This window comes from Mesoplodon bidens (genome assembly GCF_964165515.1).
Source record: "Mesoplodon bidens genome assembly, chromosome: 9".
NCBI classification, from domain to species: domain Eukaryota; kingdom Metazoa; phylum Chordata; class Mammalia; order Artiodactyla; family Ziphiidae; genus Mesoplodon; species Mesoplodon bidens.
The window spans coordinates 42,360,427-42,382,469 of NC_138166.1; the positions used below are offsets into that span (position 1 = coordinate 42,360,427).

The 22,043-nt window shown below is 36.3% G+C and overlaps 1 protein-coding gene across 1 annotated transcript in view; it reads right to left on the minus strand.

Annotated features, from left to right (window-relative positions):
• Window positions 1-7,104: 7,104 nt before the first annotated feature.
• PHF14 (PHD finger protein 14) overlaps window positions 7,105-22,043 on the minus strand; it is a 205,890-nt gene continuing 190,951 nt past the window's right edge. Inside the window, exon 18 of the mRNA XM_081244011.1 lies at window positions 7,105-7,306. Coding sequence (XP_081100137.1) covers window positions 7,232-7,306 — 75 coding nt within the window. The 3' untranslated portion in view covers window positions 7,105-7,231. The remainder of the gene's footprint in view (window positions 7,307-22,043) is intronic.

Genomic DNA, 22,043 nt, shown 5'->3' on the forward strand with positions numbered 1-22,043 from the left:
AGATAACAAAACCCCAGGCTCCACATTGAATTCACCATGGGGAGACAATTATTACTTGCTATGATTGTTCAGGATAGTCTGGGACGGGGATGAAATTTGCTCATTCATGGCTGTATAAAAACTGTTTTCTTGAGGTAATGTGAAAAGGAGAGGGTTTCGAATCAACCTTCAGTATTCAGAGTAAACATTATTTAGCCTACTCTTAGGAGGACTAAGTTGCTCCAGTTCCATGTGGTGCTAGCACCCAACCAAAAGAAATGTGTGCAGGCCTCAGGGATCCAAGGCATTGGAAAATGTCATAGCAATGAACTGAACTTATTTCTTCTTTCTCAGTGGATTTTGGAATAAATCTTACATAGCCATGGGGGAGATGCACTTATAGGAAACATTTTCCGTTTTTTGTTTTGTACACGCCCACCTTAAAGAGCAACGATTTGTTGCATCTGGGAAAAACAAGACAAATTCCAAGAGTACAGATATTTCAAATGCCTCCAAATGTTTAATCTTAGAGGAGAGTCTTAGTGATTGTTTTACAGAAAGAATATATCCATACAGAAGAATATATACCTATACACAATAAGAATATAATTATTGCTTTCCAAAAAATATTAGAGAAGCAAATCTACCTAGACTCACTTCATTTCATCTGGATGATCAGAAAGTTACAAATGAGAAATATTAAACCATGGAAAGAGCATGTCTTATTTGATGTGTGTGGAAATAAAACTCAAAGAAGTTCATAGACAGTTGAAACTCAAAGCAGTTTATAGTCATTTAAAGTTGGAGCAACTGGGCATACATCTTACTTTCCCTCTCAGTTAAGCTTTCTAATCCCAATGGAAATGGATCGAATTATCCAGAAGATAAAGTTAAGGTTTAAACATTTTAAATTGTGTTTCAATGTATTTTCAAGTGCAAAGTCATTCAAAAAATCATTAAAACAGAACATAAAATCATTAAAAATCTTTAACTACATTAAATATTTTCAAGAAGGCATTACACTATTTTTTGAATGTTGAATTTTTACAATTTTTTGTATGTTGTTTAATTTCTTTTTAAACTTTCATTAGCATCTTTTGTAGATAGTTACTACTTTTAAAGTTTTGTTACAAACACTATTGCAGAACACCCTAACACCGTACACAAAAATAAACTCAAAATGGATTAAAGACCTAAATGTAAGGCCAGACACTATCACTCTTAGAGGAAAACATAGGCAGAACACTCTATGACATAAATCACAGCAAGATCCTTTTTGACCCACCTCCTAGAGGAATGGAAATAAAAACAAAAATAAACAAATGGGACCTAACAAAACTTAAAAGCTTTTGCACAGCAAAGGAAACCATAAACAAGAGCAAAAGACAGCCCTCAGAATGGGACAAAATATTTGCAAATGAAGCAACTGACAAAGGATTAATCTCCAAAATTTACAAGCAGCTCATGAAGCTCAATATCAAAAAAACAAACAACCCAATCCAAAAATGGGCAGAAGACCTAAATAGACATTTCTCCAAAGAAGATATACAGACTGCCAACAAACACATGAAAGGATGCTCAACATCACTAATCATTAGAGAAATGCAAATCAAAACTACAATGAGATATCATCTCACACCAGTCAGAATGGCCATCATCAAAAAATCTAGAAACAATAAATGTTGGAGAGAGTGTGGAGAAAAGGGAACACTCTTGCACTGTTGGTGGGAATGTAAATTGATACAGCCACTATGGAGTATAGTATAGAGGTTCCTTAAAAAACTAAAAATAGAACTACCATATGACCCAGCAATCCCACTATTGGGCATATACTCTGAGAAGACCATAATTCAAAAAGAGTCATGTACCAAAATGTTCATTGCAGCTCTATTTACAATAGCCAGAATGTGGAAGCAACCGAAGTGTCCATCATTAGATGAATGGATAAAGAAGTTGTGGCACATATGTACAATGGAATATTACTCAGCCATAAAAAGAAACGAAATTGAGTTATTTGCAGTGAGATGGATGGACCTAGAGTCTGTCATACAGAGTGAAGTAAGTCAGAAGGAGAAAAACAAATACCGTATGCTAACACATATATATGGAATCTAAGAAAAAAAATAAAGGTCATTAAGAACCTAGGGGCAAGACGGGAATAAAGACACAGACCTACTAGAGAATGGACTTGAGGATATGGGGAGGGGGAAGGGTAAGCTGTGACAAAGTGAGGGAGTGGCATGGACATATATACACTACCAAACGTAAAATAGATAGCTAGTGGGAAGCAGCCGCATAGCACAGGGAGATCAGCTCGGTGCTTTGTGACCACCTAGCCTCCAGTTTTTGGCTATTAAGAATATTATGAATAAAGTTGTTTAAAATATTCATATATAAATCTTTTTGTGGGCATATCTTTTCATTGCTCGTGTGCAAAAATCTATAGCAGAGTAACTGGGTCATATATTAAGGGCATGTTTAACTTCATGTGAAACTTCCAAACTCTTTTCCAAAGTGGTGTACCATTTTACACTTGGACCAGCAATCACGTGGACAAGACGACAATTCCCTTAGCTCTCAGTCTGCCTGTTTCCATCACTGCTTTCTTAATAGGCTCATGAATAAAATGGACATTCTGGAGGGATGAAGGCTGTGTATAGAAAATAATATGTGTTTACTCTTGATTTGGTTACCATTGCTGAATGCCTAACTTGCCAGCATTAGCAACCTATCCCTAACCTTTTATGTAATACGTCCATTAGAGTTCTATTGGTGCATAAAAATTATCACAAAATTTACAGCTTATAACAACACAATTATTATTTCTGAGTTTCTATAGGCATGAGCCTGATATGGCTTAGCTGAGTTCTTTGTAAGAATTCCAGTTGTGTTATAACCTCACCAACATTTCATTATCAGAGTTTAAAGGATCACCTATGACTGTCCAGTAGAAATACAATGGAATTTACAAATCCAAGTTTCCTAGGAACCACATTAAAAAAGTGAAAATAGTTGAAGTTTCTTTTTTTTTTCCTTTTTTTTTTTTTTTTTTTTTTTTTGCGGTACGCGGGCCTCTCACTGTTGTGGCCTCTTCCGTTGCGGAACACAGGCTCTGGATGCACAGGCTCAGCGGCCATGGCTCACGGGCCCAGCCGCTCCGCAGCATGTGGGATCTTCCCGGACCGGGGCACGAACCCGTGTCCCCTGCATCGGCAGGCGGACCCTCAACCACTGCGCCACCAGGGAAGCCCTGAAGTTTCTTTTAGTAATATATTTTATTTAACCAAATCTATCCAAATGTTACCATTTAAGCATGTAATCAAAAGTTAAGATATTTTACATTCTTTTTTCATATTAAGTCACCAAAATTGGTTATGTATTTTATTCTTACAGCACATCTCAATTCAAACTAGTTGTATTTCAAGTGCTTAATAGCCATATGGGGCTAGTGGCTGCTGTGTTGGACAACACAGACATTTCCATGGGTATACAGTAGTCACTCACTGTGGTTTTAACTTGTATTTTTTCCTGATAACTAAATGATGTCGAGCATGTTTTCATACACTTATTGGCCATTTGTAAATCTTCTTTTGTATAATGTCTGTTCAAATGTCCAGCAACAGGTGGTATATTCACACAATGGTGATTCACAAATTGTGGTATATTCATACAACGAAAAAGTACTCAGTAATAAAAAGGAATAAACTATTGATTCATGAAATAGCCTGGATGAATCTCAAAATATTATGTTGAGTGAAGAAAGCCAGGCACAAAAGAATACATATGAAATGATTCCATTTGCATGAAATTTTAAAACAGGCAAACTAATCAAGAAAAAAAATAGCAAATCCATTGCTGTAGTAGGGGTGTGTGAATGCTTGCAAAACTGCAAAAGAGAACTTTCTGGAGTGATGGAAATGCTTTATATCTTGAAATGCTATAAATGTACCTATGTAGATATGTACATTTATCAAACTTTATTGAACTGCTAATTCAAAATAGGTGCATGTTGTATGTAAATTATACTCCAATAAAACTGATTTAAAGAGTAAAAGCAACATATGTTAGTACCTGCTGTGTAATTTGCAGGCCCAGTGCAATGTAAAACTGTGGGATCCCTTATTCAAAAAGTATTAAGAGTTTTAAGACAGTGACAGCAGAGGGAGTTTGTTATGATTCCCCGGTGATAGACAGTGCATGGTATATAGTACGGTTCCAATACAATTTTGTTGGATGAATTTAAGAACGTGGACATTTTAGTGCACAGCAACTTCCTTTCAAGGACAGCATTAACACCTCTTCCTACTTCTGCTGTGTGTTCCACAGACCTGAGGAGAGAGTAGAATTCTGTATAGTTTTTTTTTTAATGATATATGTAAGTATGATAGAGACAAATACTGATTAAAAGTTGTTTTACTTTTAAATTCTTTGAAAATGTGAAGAAGTATAGCTCAATAACTAACATGAAGAAAATACAATTCAGTTGAGTGGGTGGAAATTATACAGGCATCATGAAGTATAAAGAAGTTTTGTCTTTCAGGTATTCTATATTGTTAGTTATAGGCTGACTTAGCTGTAACTAACTAAGCTAGTTACTTAGCTAACTTACCCAGTATGGGTCTGGAAACAAGCTAGGTAATGGGGATGTAGAGATAAAACACGTATATATAACTGTGTAGTGGTTTGTCTTCTTTAGAAATCAACTGTTAGATCATATTCTAATTGTTAATGTTTCTAAGTATCCTAAATATATATAATCCACATTGCCATAAACATTTCATTGGGACTTCACTCTAGTGTTCCTTAACATAACTGGAATTGTTACAACAGAGGCATTTGGACTGGACTGAATGTGCCCCTCCCCCCATCCTCACCTCTGCCAGTTCTCACATGTTGAAGCTCTGGGTCCCAGTATGGCTGTATTTGGAGTAAGGAAGTACTTAAGGTTAAATGAGGTCATGAAGTTGGGAGTCCTGATCCGATAGGATTAGTGTCTTTATACAAAGAGACCAGAGAGCTCACCTGCCCTCTTTCTGTGTGTACTCACCTAGGAAAGACCATGTGAGGATGAAGCAAGGCCACCATCTGCAAGCCAGGAAGAGAGTCCTCACCAGAACCCAGAACCTGCTGAATCCTGATCTGGGACTTCCAGCCTCCAGAAATGTGAGAAAATACATTTCTGCTTTTGAAGCCAACCAGCCTGAGGTATTTTGTTATGGCAACCTGAGCTAATACAATATGTTATACTCTATAAAAAACTACATAATATGCAAAATTTGATTCAAATAAAGTGACCAGCATAGTCATATAATGTGGGCAATCTTTTAGCATTATAACAAGATTTATGTGTATATACTTAGACATAAGTATATAAACCCTAAAAATTTGATAAATTCATATGGCAGATTTTCCCTAAAGGAAATTTACAGTGATTTACTTTATTACTCATTGTCCATAAGCCAAGGGATACATAAATATTTAAAAATATTTCTAAAAAGGAAAACTAGAGTTTTAAATGATGAAAGGTATCACAAATGTAAATATTTAAAATGCCTGTTGGGTGGCTGCGTGTCCCTGTTCTTCTCATACTCAGCAACTTATTTTAGAAATGAAAGTATTAAGAGATGAGATGACAGCACACTAGTAACTGAATCAACAGTCTACTGGAAAATATGGCCAAGAAGTTACTGAAAAATTGTAGAGGAGCAGTAAGATGCTTTTACACTTGTTCCATCATAACTCAACGTAGAAAAGATAAAGCAGGATTTTCATGTTTTAGGGGAGCTGGAATAGTAGTTAATTATTTCACTTAAGCCAAAGTTTTCAAATTAAGCATGGCTAAGAATTTAGGGAAGAAAAATAATTAAAGGGGAGGTAGCAGGTGGTAAATAAGGTGCTAACAAGAAAGACTATGTTTTTGGGGACGATAGTGAATTGAAAGAGGTATGACATTAATAGGTAGTTCACAATAATTAAATGTGATGTTCTGGGGTGACACTGCTTGGGTTTGAAGTTTTGCTCTGCCAATTACACGCTACATAACCTTGGTTAATTTATTTTCCCTAAGTCTCAGATTGATCATTGGTAACATGAAGAAAAGTAATAACTATCTTATATGTTAATAGGGATGATTAGTGGTATAAAGCATACTGTTTAGCACAGTACCTACAACATAGTATATGTAATAGATTTTAATGATGATATGAATCATGTATTATTGTTTCTTTTCAAATGTGACACCGCTAATGTAACTCCAATCTAAGTGAATATGGGTATTTTGAAATAGAGTAATATCTATTCCAAAAAATAGAAAAAAAAGGGGAAAAAGTCAGATTAATCTTTGTATTTGTTTATTGCACAGGCCCTCCTCAGACTCTGACATGCCTACTCAGGCTTTTCTTTGGCTCAAACTCTGCTTCAAAGTTCATCCAGGGAGTCTAATCTGTGGGATATAGCCGTTTTCCTGATATCCACAGTTACATTATTTGAGGCTATACATCAATGAATTTTCTATCTTGCCTACTTGCAGTTTTCCCCATTTCAGCCTACTGTATCATAGCTGCCAGCCTGTCCCACTGTCACACCTTTACTGAGCTCCTGAGATCCTTGTGATAAAACTATGGCTCCAGGCTAAGTATACAGATTTCATTCTCACAGGGAAGAAGTGTATGCTGGCATTCTCTTATAAGCCTTCCAAAGTTCTGCTTCTCATTTTAAGAAATTCTGCTTCTCATTTTAAGAAACTCTGCTTTAAATAACCAAACACATCTGCCAAAAACATTGGCAGAATCAGAAAATGGTATTTAATCTTGTGGCAGTAGTTGGTTTTCAGTGTTTTCACATGCAAGCATTTCCTGTTCATTTTTGAACTATGTTGGACTTTTATATTAATTGGAATTCTGTTAAGGTCCTTGAAGAAGACAACAGAGGCTTGTAAGGGGAAAAGACGTTCAGTTTTTTTTTTTTTTTAAGTCATCCACATGTGTTAACACTTGGGTAACAGATAAAATTCTGTCTCTTATTTTCACGTTTCAGTAAAGAATTAAAAAAAATATTCTAACGGTCTAACATATATAAAAGTTTAAATCGCTCTTAAAAAATACAAATTCCAAACGCATGTTCCTATTTCATTTTCAATGACTTTATTGAGAACATTTTGCAAATTAGATTTTACAATTTAACATTTTACAATTAGAAATTTCATCTGCTACTACATAAGTTGCAAACCTTTCAAAACACTACAGAAAATCCTTTATTTCTTTGGATTTTTCTGTTCCATGTTGAGCTCCTGAGATGTATTTTTTCTTTCAGCTTCATTTTCATCTTCCTGTGAAATAAATTTTAGAAAACATTAAAATATAAACTTCAGGGCATTTTATCACCTATACTTAATACGCTTTAACTTCATTTCTCTGAAGAATTAACTATCATGACTCCAGTAATCGTAGGGGAAAGGTTATAAACAAAATGGCACAATTATGCAACATTTAAACATTAACATTCACAGTGGGTGCTGTTTTATACTACACAGTGACTAAAAATTTCTGTATGTTTTTAAAAACAACTTATTTTATCAATGACCTAAGAATTACTTTTGAAAACACCTGCTACTAAAAAGTGTCCTTTTTAGGAGGTCAATCAGATATTTTTACTTCACTATTTGATAAAAAACAGTAAATTTAACTTCTGAGACATTTTATGTATCCAGCATGGCATTTTGGTCTCATCCAGAATACTTTCTTGACAGGTCTGCCAATTTTCCAATTACTTGCACCACCATGTTATCTGAAGACCAGTCAGTTCTAAAATAGGAAACTCTAAAATGGGCACGTGAGGCGACAAAATGCTTATATTCTTCTACAGTTTCGATTCTAAGTGGTGGCCTCATAATTCATAGCAGGTTCCTGTGGAACATGGTGAATAAATAAAGTGACATCATAATGTCTGCTTCCATAGGAATGAAGTGTATCTTGTGTTCATTATTAAACGGTGACCTCCCAAGTATAAATAATGAGAATCTGGAAAAATATTTCATCTTACATTTTATAACCCATCTCATCATATATGTTCCTTCAACAACACCTAATGCTTTCCTAATATTTCTGATAGGCCTTTCATTTTTATTAATGGAAGTACAAAACACTAACTCTTTACTGAGTTAATTGAAGTATGAGTAGCTTAATTTCTTAAGTATCTCTGGACAGCAGTAATAACATCAATATCATTACACATCACCCTGCATCTCTGTATAAAAAACCAAATTCAATTAAATTATTATTAAGCTTTGCTTAGTAAACTGACTTTATTAAGTAAATGCAAATCAAGGTATATATATATATATATATATATATATAAAACAAATATATATTTGTTATATATATGTTAACGTTATATATATAACATATATATATTTATATATATTATGTTTATACATAACATATATATGTTAAATGTTTTATATATATATATATATATATAACAAATATATATATATTTGTTTTCCACGAAAAACCACACCCTTGCCCATAAACATTAAGGTGGAGAAAGCTTCCTTTATATATACTGTCTCTAAATTTCAACAGCACCTGTGATTTAGCCTTTGTCAACACCAGGAAAGCAGAGAAATTATCAATATTATCAATCAACCTGAATCATTACAGATATGTTGGCTGCAAGGAATGGGGTTTCTGACTATCAATTTTGGCAATGTAATTTTAATATATTTATCTAAGCATAATAGCCACTGTGTGCTGTTTAATTTTTTTTTCCAATTTGTCTCTACTGAATAGAGATATTATGTTCAATTGACTCTTGAAAATCTATTAATGAACAGGTAGTTTCCACTTTAAGAGTCTAAGATAAGAGTCCCTAGAGATTACACTTTAATTACAACCCAATAAAAAGCAAATCCTATTCCACACTTTCCACTGTTGTCTTCTGTCAGTGAAACACTGACAGAAAGTGTTAAAACAGCAGGTAAAGGTGGCAAGAAATTTTTGTTAGGTAGCACTGAATTTGTTTAGATGTTGTTCAAGGCAGGGCTTTATCTTCTTTATCTTATATTCCTACCACCTAATAGGGCACATTTAGTATATGGGGTGGGTCCAATAAATGTTTCCTGAACTGTGTGAAACAGTGGAATAAAAAATGAGTAAAAGAGAGGTCTGGGGCTTCCCTGGTGGCGCAGTGGTTGAGAGTCCGCCTGGCGATGCAGGGGACACGAGTTCGTGCCCCGGTCCGGGAAGATCCCACATGCCGCGGAGCGGCTGGGCCCGTGAGCCATGGCTGCTGAGCCTGCGCGTCCGGAGCCTGTGCTCCGCAACGGGAGAGGCCACAACAGTGAGAGACCCGCGTACCGCAAAAAGAAAAAAAAAAAAAAAGAGAGAGGTCTGTAATTTGGAAAAGCATAATATCCTTCCTTATCCAGTAGTTACACTTCTGAATTTACTAAAACATTATTGAAAACAGAAATAAACAAAAATATTTGAAACATCATAAGCCAAAATCACCCTTATCAAATTCATATTCTTTAATTTTTGAAAAAAAGTGGAGGCTTTATCATGTGGACAGTCTGCTAAGTTCCCACAGCAATATGACTTACCGGTTTAACAAGCTTGGTTACCCTGATGATCCTGAGTACTAGGAAGTATCTATAATATTTACTTTCATAATTAACTAACATTCTTCATATAATGTCAGTCTTTTTGTTGTTGAATTTTTCTTAGTAATAAAGTATAGTTAATAAATGCATGTCTAATACTGCTTCCTGTTCAGGACAGGTACAAAAGTTTATGCAGAGAAAATGTCTTAAAATATCTTGCCTTTCTATGCCTTTAAACTATTTGTGTAAGTTAACAAGATACAATCTCTTTCTTCCTTTGTATAAGAAGAATAGCTGTGATCTGGAAACAGAAAAGGATTATGGAGGGGCAGAGAAGGCATTTAATCCACTGCTAGAGTCCAACACATCGTAATTGCTATGGTATAATATCATCAAAATAATAACAGCCAAAGACTTTAACCATTGTAAATAAAACACTGGAATTAGATATATTAAAGCTCCAGAAAGGATTTTAGAAGTTGCTTTGTTTTTTTCTTTTTGTTTTTTTGGAAGTGCTAATTTGTGTTTCTAAGTTTACTCATCAATTTTTTTTAACATCTTTATTGGAGTATAATTGCTTTACAATGGTGTGTTAGTTTCTGCTTTATAACAAAGTGAATCAGCTATACATATACATATATCCCCATATCCACTCCCTCTTGCGTCTCCCTCCCACCCCTCTAGGTGGTCACAAAGCACCGAGCTGATCTCCCTGTGCTATGCAGCTGCTTCCCACTAGCTATCTATATTACATTTGGTAGTGTATATATGTCCATGCCACTCTCTCACTTCGTCCCAGCTTACCCTTCCCCATCCCCGTGTCCTCAAGCCCATTCTCTATAGACATCAATTTTTTTTTTTTTTTTTTTTTTTTTTGCGGTACCCGGGCCTCTCACTGTTGTGGCCTCTCCCGTTGCGGAGCACAGGCTCCGGACGCACAGGCTCAGCAGCCATGGCTCACGGGCCCAGCCGCTCCGTGGCATGTGGGATCCTCCCGGACCCGGGCACGAACCCGTGTCCCCTGCATTGGCAGGCGGACTCTCAACCACTGCGCCACCAGGGAAGCCCTAGACATCAATTTTTATAAGAACTTTATAATAGTTCAAGATTAATAAAATCATTAAAATAGCTCAGGCAGCAAATCAAATATCATTCACAAGTGAAGGCATAATGAATGAAACTGCAAAGAAAGGAAATTTTTTTACCAAAGTATTTCTTCACTACTGGATATTAAAGGCAGGCAAAATTTTCTTCTGATAGATGGTAGGTTTTTGTCACTCTTTGCTAAGATAAGACATCTGTTTTTTTCCCAGTGAAAGAAGACCCTTGCTACACGGATCATTTTCTTAGTGACAGCCCTGACAAGTTTGACATTTGTTTCATGAAGTGTTCTGAAGCAGCCAACAAGAAAATGTACCCTTTGGGGCTGCTGGAAAGCAGACAGGTTTACCTCTTAATGTTTAAGCTTGTTAATTTATACTCCAGAAAACATGTTGATTATAGCACCCTTGCAGATCTGCTAGTTACATGTGGAATTTCAGGAATACGCACATAACAATAACGCTCATAATGCCAAATAGTTAAATGTGGCTCCTTGGCCTTCCTGCTCTTTGTACACTGACAGCATTGTTGTAGTGAGGAGAATGAAAATTTCTAAGCACACATGGACCATGTAATTATGGGCTAATGCTCCAGGTGGCAACATGAGACTAAAAGAGTTATTATAACAGAGAAGTAAGTAAAAATACTGCCATTTTTATCTAAACTAGATTCCTTTTACCACCAAATAAAACCCACAAGAGTCTGTTTAAATACTACTCAGCTTGCAGCATCAATCTGTAAGAGAAGGCCCTCTATTTTTCCTTATTTACAAATTTGACTCATAACAGTTCAAAGAATTGATGTCAATTAATAAAACCTATCCACTCCTGCTTTTCCCTTCTCTTGAGGTAACCAACTCCAAACAAAGAGCAATTATTTTAGCAGCTGGAATTTCTACTGCTCATGTAATATTTGGACTCAAATTAGTCTATGAATACAGATGACTCTGTATTTACCCTACAGACTGTCAAGTTTTAAATTATTTCTTTTAAAGGTTGGATTATACAAAGGGACAAACTTTCCCCATTATTTCATTATATCTTTAAAGATGACTTTATGAGTACCTTTAGAGTGGAGAAATCTGTCAAACACTACCTTAGCCAAATGATGAAGGTTAACGTTACCAGTAATACATATTAACATTAACTCTTCGGTAAGATGCACTAAAAAGGGCACATCAGTCCTGGTCTGTGGTATCCTTCCCAATAATGCATGATCCTAATTCTAGTAAGGAGAAAACATCAGATAAACACTCTATAAAATAATTGAACAGTAGAAGATAATAATACTACAGGAAGCTGGATGAAGGGCAAATGGGAATTATCTGTGCTATTTTTGTAGCTTTTTGTAAGTTTAAAATTATTTCAAAATAAAAAGATTTAAAAAAACAAAATAGAAATGACTACTTAATGAAAGTTTTCTAAATTCAAAGTAAGTATGATGTATGCACAAAGATTTTATGTGGAAGAAAAGTCAAGGTAACTGTCACCTCTACATTAAAAATACACAGCTAAAGTAAACTGCTTTCCATTTTTCTGTTTAAAATTCCTTAAGTACCTCAAATGTTTATAATGGCGATGCTATTAATTTTTATTTTCTTGTCTGTGCTTCCATGCATTTATCTTACATCTCTACTCTGAGCACAGATTACTTTCACAATTAGAAAACATAAGCTTTATTTCCAGAAATAAGTAAGCATAATGGGAGTCTGGTTTCAAAGAAAATGATGTCAGTTGTTTTTACTTTACAGAATTTGCTATTCACAGCAGACAAAGACACATGGTGGTACAAACAGTAAAATAAAGTAAAAAGGTACAACTAAGTACTAACTTAAAATATTTCTATTTTCTTATGATATTTTCTTTAGATTTTAAATATTCCTTTAATCAGAGAAAAGTTACTGTAATTGTATTCAAATTAATAGTTGAAATTATCTGTATGCTTTAATAATGGTCCTTTTAAAACTGTAGTATATGCACAGCTTTTGGTGAAAAATATGAAGACACACTTAACCTGTTCTGTTAGTTGTAGACTAAGTATAGAAAAGCAATATATAATATATTGTTCTGATCTGAGGTCAAAAACTACTCTTTTTTATTCATTTAAAACATATATCAGAGGGACTTCCCTGGTGGCACAGCGGTTAGGAATCCACCTGCCAACGCAGGGGACACGGGTTCAAGCCCTGGTCCAGGAAGATCCCACATGCCGCGAAGCAACTAAGCCCATCAGCCACAACTCCTGAGCCTGTGCTCTAGAGCCGGCGAGCCACAACTACTGAGCCTGCGTGCTACAACTACTGAAGCCTGTGTGCCTAGAGCCCGTGCTCCACAACAAGAGAAGCCACCGCGATGAGAAGCACGCGTACCGCAACGAAGAGTAGCCCCCGTTCGCCGCAATTAGAGAAAGCCCACGCACAGCAACAAAGACCCAATGCAGCCAAAAATAAATAAATAAAATAAACTTTTTAAAAAACTATACCAGATATAACTCTCAATAGCATTTAAGATTGTGCTTTTAATACAGAAAATATGCTAGTGCTGCAAAATAAGGAAAAAATTTTTCTTAATACCTGGAAAAATACGATAATGAAAATGTTTTAGGAAAAAATGAGCATGTTGCATGCTTCAGACTAAAATTAATTAGAGTTTTTAACATTTTACAATTTCACTCTAACTCTTTAAATGGTGCATTTAGTTCACAGTAATAAACACTTGGATCATTAAGTAAAGTGCAAAATGTGTGTGATGTGCTACATTTAACAACCTTTGGCCCTTTTTTCTGTACTTCTGTATTCAGTTTTCCAATGCACTGAATAAGCAATTGAAGACCACAATTAAATTTCCTGATGCTGCATATTTGAGATTCTTATTTCATTTAATACAAAAGGCAATTAATCTACCATTTACAACTGAATCTCAACTTCAGTGGGCCATGAGAGATGCTGAAATGAACTTACAAGAAATGCTTAATTAAACTCACAGTAAAAAGCATAAGAGGTTCTTATGACAGAAGTTGCATATTTAATTAGAAAGTCTAGGACTTCCCTGGTGGTGCAGTGGTTAAGAATCCACTTGCCAATGCAGGGGACAAGGGTTCAAGGGTTGATCCCACAAGAGCAACTAAGCTCGTGTGCCACAACTACTGAGCCTGAGCTCTAGAGCCTGCGAGCCACAACTACTGAGCCCATGTGCCACAACTACTGAAGCCCGCACTCCTAGAGGCTGTGCTCCACGACAAGAGAAGCCACTGCAATGAGAAGCCTGAGTACCTCAACGAATACTAGTCCCCACTCGCTGCAACTAGAGAAAGCCCGTGCGCAGCAATGAAGACCCAACACAGCCAAAAATAAATAAATAAAAGATACATTAAAAAAAAAAGTCTAGGGCTACATTGTAAAATTAAAGTAACCTGGGATGTTCTTAGTAAACCTAGCTCAAACACATAAGTCATTAAACAAAATGGAGCTATTTTGTAAATTTCTACCTTTTTTCTCTACTTAGTGACTCAAACGATAGTTAATCAAAGAAATATCCCATTACCTAATATTACAGAATCATGGCCTTTTATTTTAATAGCAAGTAGATAGATAAAAGGACAGTAATATATTTCTAATTTCACGTATGAGTATATATGAATAATTCTATTTCATTTGTTGAGCAATCATCTCTCAATTTGTGATTCTGGAGCAAATCTAGTAAAGTAGGTTTGCTTTTCTAAGTCTTTAGTTCCTCCTGTTACTTTTTACTTCTTTGTGGTGGCTTTTGGTGGCATGGAAATGGGACAGTTAAAAATAAGACTTTGGATTTCCCATGTATGATTTCAGATCAAGAGAGAATCTCTATGACCTGGGAAGGAAGGCCCTAAGGATTGGTACAGTCATCTAGGGAGGGCATATTTATAGGAAAGGAAAGGAAGAACAGTGAGTGCAAGGTAAGAGTCCGGCAAAATAGGATTAGAAAAAAGAAAATGAATGATGGATGGTAAGTGTGAGTTAGGTTAGACATTTAATGAGCATAAACCTAATTCTATAAGCTTATATCTTCTCATAAACATGAAGAAAAGCGTAACTTTCATAATATGAATTTTTAGGTATTTAAGATACATTTAAGATGGTGCTAACCTGCTGGGGCTAAGAATACCATCACACTCTTTTCTTCTCTGACAGATGAGTTCCTGTATAGGGCTTATGTTTGATAACCCCTGTGGAACTTATGATCTTAAAGATAAAAATATTTTCCTTCTCTGGCAGACTATCTAATATCTAGGAAATAAGAATAGAGGTGTATGCTGGAAATGAACATTAGAGGCCCCTAACTTTCCTTCATCTGTAACACTTTGGTTTAAAAGATATTACTTGCTTTTGATGAAATGTACAGTGTGGGGAATATAGTCAATAACTATGTAACATCTTTGTATGCTAACATACGTAACCAGGCTTATCATGGTGATCACCTTGAAATATACAGAAATACTGAATGTTATGTAACAGGAACTAAAAGTATTGGACGTCAATTAAATTTCAAAAACAAACTCATAGAAAAAGAGATCAGATTTGGGTTAGGGGGTGGGGTGAGGAGAAGTGAATGGGGAGGAAACTGGATGAAGGTAGTCAAAAGGTACAAACTTCCACTTATAAGATAAATAAGCACTAGGGATGTAATGTACAACATGATAACTATAATTAACACTGTATGTTATATATGCAAGCTGTTAAGAGAGTAAATCATAAGAGTTCTCATCACAAGAAAAAATTTTTTTCTCTATTTCTTTAACTTTATGCATATATGAGATGATAGACGTTCTCTTAAACTTGTGATAATCACTTCACGATGTATATAAATCAAATAATTTTGCTGTATACCTTAAACATATAGAGTGCTGTATGTCAATTATATCTCAATTAAACTGGAAGAAAAAATGCTACCTGCTTTTGAAGTTGGTGAGTAGTCAGTACTGACTATAGAAAAAAATTAACAAAACCCCTCAAATTCTATAAGGGGGCAATATAAGTATATTTTCAAATGAGAATAGCACAAGTCCAACGTATATGAATTAAAAGATTATGGTATATTAAGAAATAACATTTAAAGAGGCTCTTTAGAAAATATTTTTGCATAAATCATCTATTATTCACTAAATGTAACATTTCAAAAATCCTAAATGTACTAATATTTGAAGACAATACATACGAACCTCTACTTTTCCCACAGGTACTCAAGGAGAATAGACATTTCTAAATTTATGTTGTTTTATTTTTTGTTCTAAACATACACATACAGGTTTAAATTCCCAGGAGTTAAAAAAAATTCCATCAAGCAAAAATGAGGCAAAAATAAAGTCTAAAAATGTTTAAGATATGCAAGCTCACCAGTCAAATTATAGTTCCATAGCTAAGAAATTTCTAGGTTGTATAAAAATCAGTGATTGGCTCATTAAAATTTCCAGTCATACATGCACTGTTTTATGACTAGAAATTATTCAGCAATAACTGAGTTCATTATACAAGCTGGAAAATACTTATATGTAGCATATTTTATTTATTTATTAATATAAGCAATAGCCATTGATACTGGAACTGGCCATTGTGGAAGAAGTGCCCTCTTCAATAGGATGTGATAGCATTTTGCTTATCCTTCACAATACAATGAGGAGTTTAATGCAACATAGATTTAAAAGGCATTTTATATATATTAAAAGAATTTGGGTGGAGGAGATCAAGATGGCGGAGTAGAGGGATGTGGAGCTCACCTCCTCTAACAAATACATCAAAAATACACCTACATGTGGAATAATTCTCACAGAATATGTACTGCAAGCTTGCAGAAGATCTCATACAACCAAAGCTGCTGGAAAGATCCCTACATAACCAGTAAGATGAAGGGAAAAGGGAGAAGAGGAGGAATAGGGACAGGACCTGCACCCCTGACCTCCTTCACCAGCTGGGAAATGTGCTGAAACACACAGGGAGCTTCAGAGGCTGGAGAGTGTGGGAACTGGCATGCAGCCCACCAGGGTAGAGACACCAGCACAGCTGGAGACATGCACCTCCTGGTGTGTGCAGTGGCTAGGTGCTGAAACTTGGGCTTCAGCAGACAGACCTAGGGAGAGGAACCAGTTTGGCTGTGGGGAGACAGCCCGAAGGTCCTGGAGTGGGCCTGGGCCACAACAGGGGGCACGCGCAAGATGGAGGGCAGATCTTTCATAGGAGTTACACTGTCAACTCAGTAAGGGAGAGGTGTGGATCTACCATAACAGCCTCATTATCAGTGTGCTCACAGCAGGGCATAGCTTCTGCCACCATGGGTTTTGCAAATTTCGCAGGTGCTCACGTGGAGGCAGGGCTGAAATCTGGACTGATTGATTACTAGCGCTCCTGTAGTGGAGGTGGCCCCCGAGTGCAGCAGCAGCAACAGTGATTTCTGTGGACACACACACCAGGTGACAGGCAGCATCACAGAGTCACACATCCTGGCAGACAGCTCCTGGGGAAGAACACACAGTGGCTCCTTTCCCAGAGGGAGCACTCCAGTCCCACCTATCTCACACCACAGCTCAGAATTGGATCTGGGGCCTCTACTCCAACAATGGGGGAGTAGACCCTAACCCCAACAGGGCTGTGAGAACCACAGGGCAAAGAGGAGGCCCTGCCCAACATCCAGCACAGGCTCTGGTCACCAAAACACCAAACACACCATCTATCAAGGAGACAAGGGCCAGCACACCCCGAGGAAAGACTTGGCAAGCATCCATACCAAAAACAACCTTGGCACCAACGATACTGGACTCACATGGTCTACACAGGGTCACTCACACATAAAAACAGCCCTTTTAAACTACAGTAGATAACTGTTTCTCCTAAATTTATAGAGTCAGAGAAATATAAGTAAAATGAAAAAGTAGAGGAACTACTGCCAATTTAAAAAACAATAGAATCCCCCTAAATGAACAAACAATGATACAGACCTCATCAGTCTACCAGACCTCATCAGTCTACCAGACCCTGATTTCAAAAAGGAGGTAATAAAAATGCTGAAGGAATTAAGAAAGACTATCAATAGAAATGTAGATCACTGTAACAAGGAACTAGAAACCATAAAGAGGAGCCAATCAAAATTAGACAACTCAATTTCTGAGGTGAAAACAGCTAAAGGCAATAAATAGCAAACTAAAGAATGTAGAAGAATGAAATAAGTGATCTGGAAGACAATAACAGAAATCACCCAATCAGAACAGCAGACAGACAAATTTAAAAAATAAAAGCAATATGTGAGATCTATGGGATAATACAAAGCATGCCAATCTACACATAACAGGAATTCCAGAAGGAGAAGAAAGAGAAAAGGGGATCAAAAATATATTTGAAAAAATTATGGCTGACAACTTCCAAAACCTAAAGAAGGAAACAGATATCCAGGTACAGGAAGCACAGAAGGTCCCAAACAAGATGAACCCAAACAGCCCTACTGTAAGACATATCATAATTAAAGTGGCAAAAGTTAAAGAGAGGATTATAAAGGCAGCAAGAGAAAAACAGTGAGTTACAGTGGAACTTCCATAAGGCAATCAGCTGATTTCTCTACAGAACTTAGCAGGCCCAGAGGGAGTGACGAGATATATTCAAAGTCCTGAAAGGGAAAAGCATGCAACCTAGGATACCAGGCAAGATTATCATTTAGAACAGAAGGAGAGAGAAAGAATTTCTCAGACAAGCAAAAACTAAAAGAATATAGCAATGGTAAACCAATCCTAAAAGAAATATTGAAAGGTCTTCTCTAAATAGAAAAGAAGTAAGAATCTACAGGAAAGGGAAAATCACAACAGGAAAGGCAAATATATAAAAGAACTGAAGATCCCTTAAATAAGCCAGTACATAGAATAAAAAACAATGAAAAAAATTCAGTGAAGGCGATTATAACTACAATGAACAGCAAAAGGATAAACATGAAGATGTAAAATAGGACATCGAAATCACAAAATGTCAGGGAGGGAAGTAAGAAAAGGTAGACCTTTTAGAATGTGTTTGAGTTTATATGACTACCAGTCTAAAGCAAGTAGGTATAGTTATGGGTTAGCATACTTGAAAACCAGGATAACAAATCAAAAACATACAACAGCTTCACAAAAACCAAAAAGAAAGGAACTCTAGCATAATACAAAAGAAAACCATCAAACCACAAAAGGAAAATCAAAAGTAAGACAGGGACAAAGAAAAAATACAAAATCAACTGGAAAACAAGGTTTAAAATGACAAATACATAATCATCAATAAGCACTTTAAATGTCAACTGACTAAATGCTCCAATCAAGAGAGAGAGTGGCAGAACCTACAATATGCTGCCTACAAGAGATATACTTTAGGGAAAAAGACACATATAGATTGAAAGTGAGGGTATGGAAAAAAGTATTTCATGCAAATGGAAATGACAAGAAACCTAAGGTAGCAATAGTCATATCAGACAAAAGAGACTTTAAAATAAAGACCAGGGACTTCCCTGGTGGTGCAGTGGTTAAGAATCTGTCTGCCAATGCAGGGGACATGGGTTTGAGCCCTGGTCCAGGAAGATCCCACATGCCGTGGAGTAACTAAGTCTGTGAGCCACAACTACTGAGCCTGCACTCTAGAGCCCGTGATCCACAACTACCGAGCCTGTGCGCCACAACTACTGAAGCCTGCACACCCCAGAGCCCATGTGCCACAACTACTGAGCCCCACGCAACAACTACTGAAGCCCGCGTGCTCTAGGGCCTGCATGCCACAACTACTGTGCCCGCGTGCCTAGACCCCGTGCTCTCCAACAAGAGAAGCCACCAGAGTGAGAAGTCTGTGCACCACCAGAAAGAGTAGAACCCACTCAACATAGCTAGAGAAAGCCTGTGGACAGCAACAAAGACCCAACGCAGCCAAAAATAAATAAATTAAAAATAAATAAATAAAACAAAGGCCATAAAGAAAGACAAAGAATGACACTATATAATGATAAAAGATCAATACAAGAAGAGGATATCACACTTGTTAACATATATGCACCCAACAGAGAAGTACCTAAATACATAAAATAAATACTAACAGACATAAAGGGAGAAATTGATGGGAATACAATAATAGTAGGAGACTTTAACACTCTGCTGACATCAATGGACAGATCTTCCAGACAGAAAATCAATAAGGCAACAGAGATCCTAAATGACACAATAAAACAGTTAGACTTAGTTGATATCTACAGGACATTACATCCAAAAAAACCAGAATACACATTCTTTTCAAGTGCATATGGAACATTCTCTAGGATACACCACATACTAGGCCACAAAACAAACCTCCACAAATTTAAAAGGATAGAAATTATTTCAAGCATCTTTTCTGACCATAGTGGAATGAAAATAGAAATCAATCACAGAAAGAGAAATGAGAACAAAAAATGATTACATGGAGACCAAACAACACGCTGCTAAAAAACCAGTGGGCCAACAATGAAATTTAAAAAATACCTCAAGATAAATGACAATAGAAACACAACCATACAAAATCAATGGGACACAGCAAAAGAAGTTCTAAGAGGGAAGTTCATAGAAATACAGGTCTTTCTCAGAAAATAAGAAAAATCCCAAATAAACAACCTAAACTACTACCTAAAAGAATTAGAAAAAGAAGAACAAACAAAATCTACAGTCAGCGGAAGGAAGGAAATAATAAAGATAAGAGAGGAAATAAATAAAATAGAGATTAAAAAAATAGAAAAAAATCAATAAAACCAAGAACTGGTTCTTTGAAAGGATAAATAAAATCAACAAACCTCTGGCTAGGCTCACCAAGAAGAAAAGAGAGAAGAACCAAATTAATAATTGAAGGAAGAGAAATAACAATAATGCATAAATATTGATAAAAATCATAAGAAAGGGCTTCCCTGGTGGCGCAGTGGTTGGGAGTCCGCCTGCCGATGCAGGGGACGCGGGTTCGTGCCCCTATCCCGGAGGATCCCACGTGCCGCGCAGCGGCTGGGCCCGCGAGCCATGGCCGTGGAGCCTGTGTGTCCGGAGCCTGTGCTCCGCAACGGGAGAGGCCACAGCAGTGAGAGGCCCGCGTACAGCAAAAAAAAAAAAAAAAATCATAAGAAAATATTATAAACTGTTACATGCCAACAAAATGGACAACCCAGAAGGAATGGACAAGTTTCTAGAAACATACAGTCTGACAAAACTGAATCAAGAAGAAACAGATAATTTGAACAGACCAATCACTAGAAGTAAAATACAATCTGTAATTTTTTTTTGAAGTCCCTGCAAATAAAAGTCCAGGACTGGATGGCTTCACTGGGGAATTCTACCAAACATACAAAGAAGAACTTACACTTCTTAGACTTCTTAAACTCTTCCAAAAGACTGAAGAGGAGGGAACACTCCCAAAGTCATTCTATGACGCCACCATCAGCCTGATACCAAAAAGACAGACACTAAGTAAAGAAAATTACAGGCCGATATCTTTGATGAATATAGATGCAAAAATCCTCAACAAAATATTAGCAAACTGAATCCAACAATTCATAAAAAGAATCATACACCATGATCAAGTTGGATTCATTCTAGGGTCACAAAAATGGTTCAACATACACAAATCAGTCAATGTGATACACCACATCAACAAAAGACACAAACCACACGATCATCTCAATAGGTGGCAGAAAAAGCATATGATAAAATTCAACATCCATTCATGATAAAAACTCTTGCCAAACTGGGTATAGAGGGAACATATCTCAACACAATAAAAGCCATTTGTGACAAACCCACAGCCAACATAATACTCAATGGTGAAAAGCTGAATGCCTTCCCACTAAATTCTGGGACAAGACAAGGACACCCACTCTCACCACTTCTATTCAACATAGTATTGGAAGTCCTAGCCACAGCAATCAGACAAGAAAAAGAAATAAAAGGTATCTAAATCAAAAGGGAAGAGGTAAAATTGTCATTATATGCAGATGATATGATACTCTATGTAGAAAACCCTAAAGACTCTACACAAAAACTATTAGAAGTGAGAGATGAATTCAACAAGGTAGCAGGATACAAGATTAGTATACAGAAATCTGTTGCATTTCTTTGCATTAACAATGAAATATCAGAAAGAGAAAGTAAAAAAAAAAAAGTCCTGTTCAAAATTGCATTAAAAACAAACAAAGAAAACCTAGGGATAAACCTGACCAAGCTGGTGAAAGACTTATACTCTGAGAACTATAAAACATTGATAAAAGAAATCAAAGATGATTCAAGGAAATGGAAAGATATCCCATGCTCTTGGATTGGAAGAATTAATATAGTTAAAATTGCCATATTACCCAAAGCAATCTACAGGTTTAAT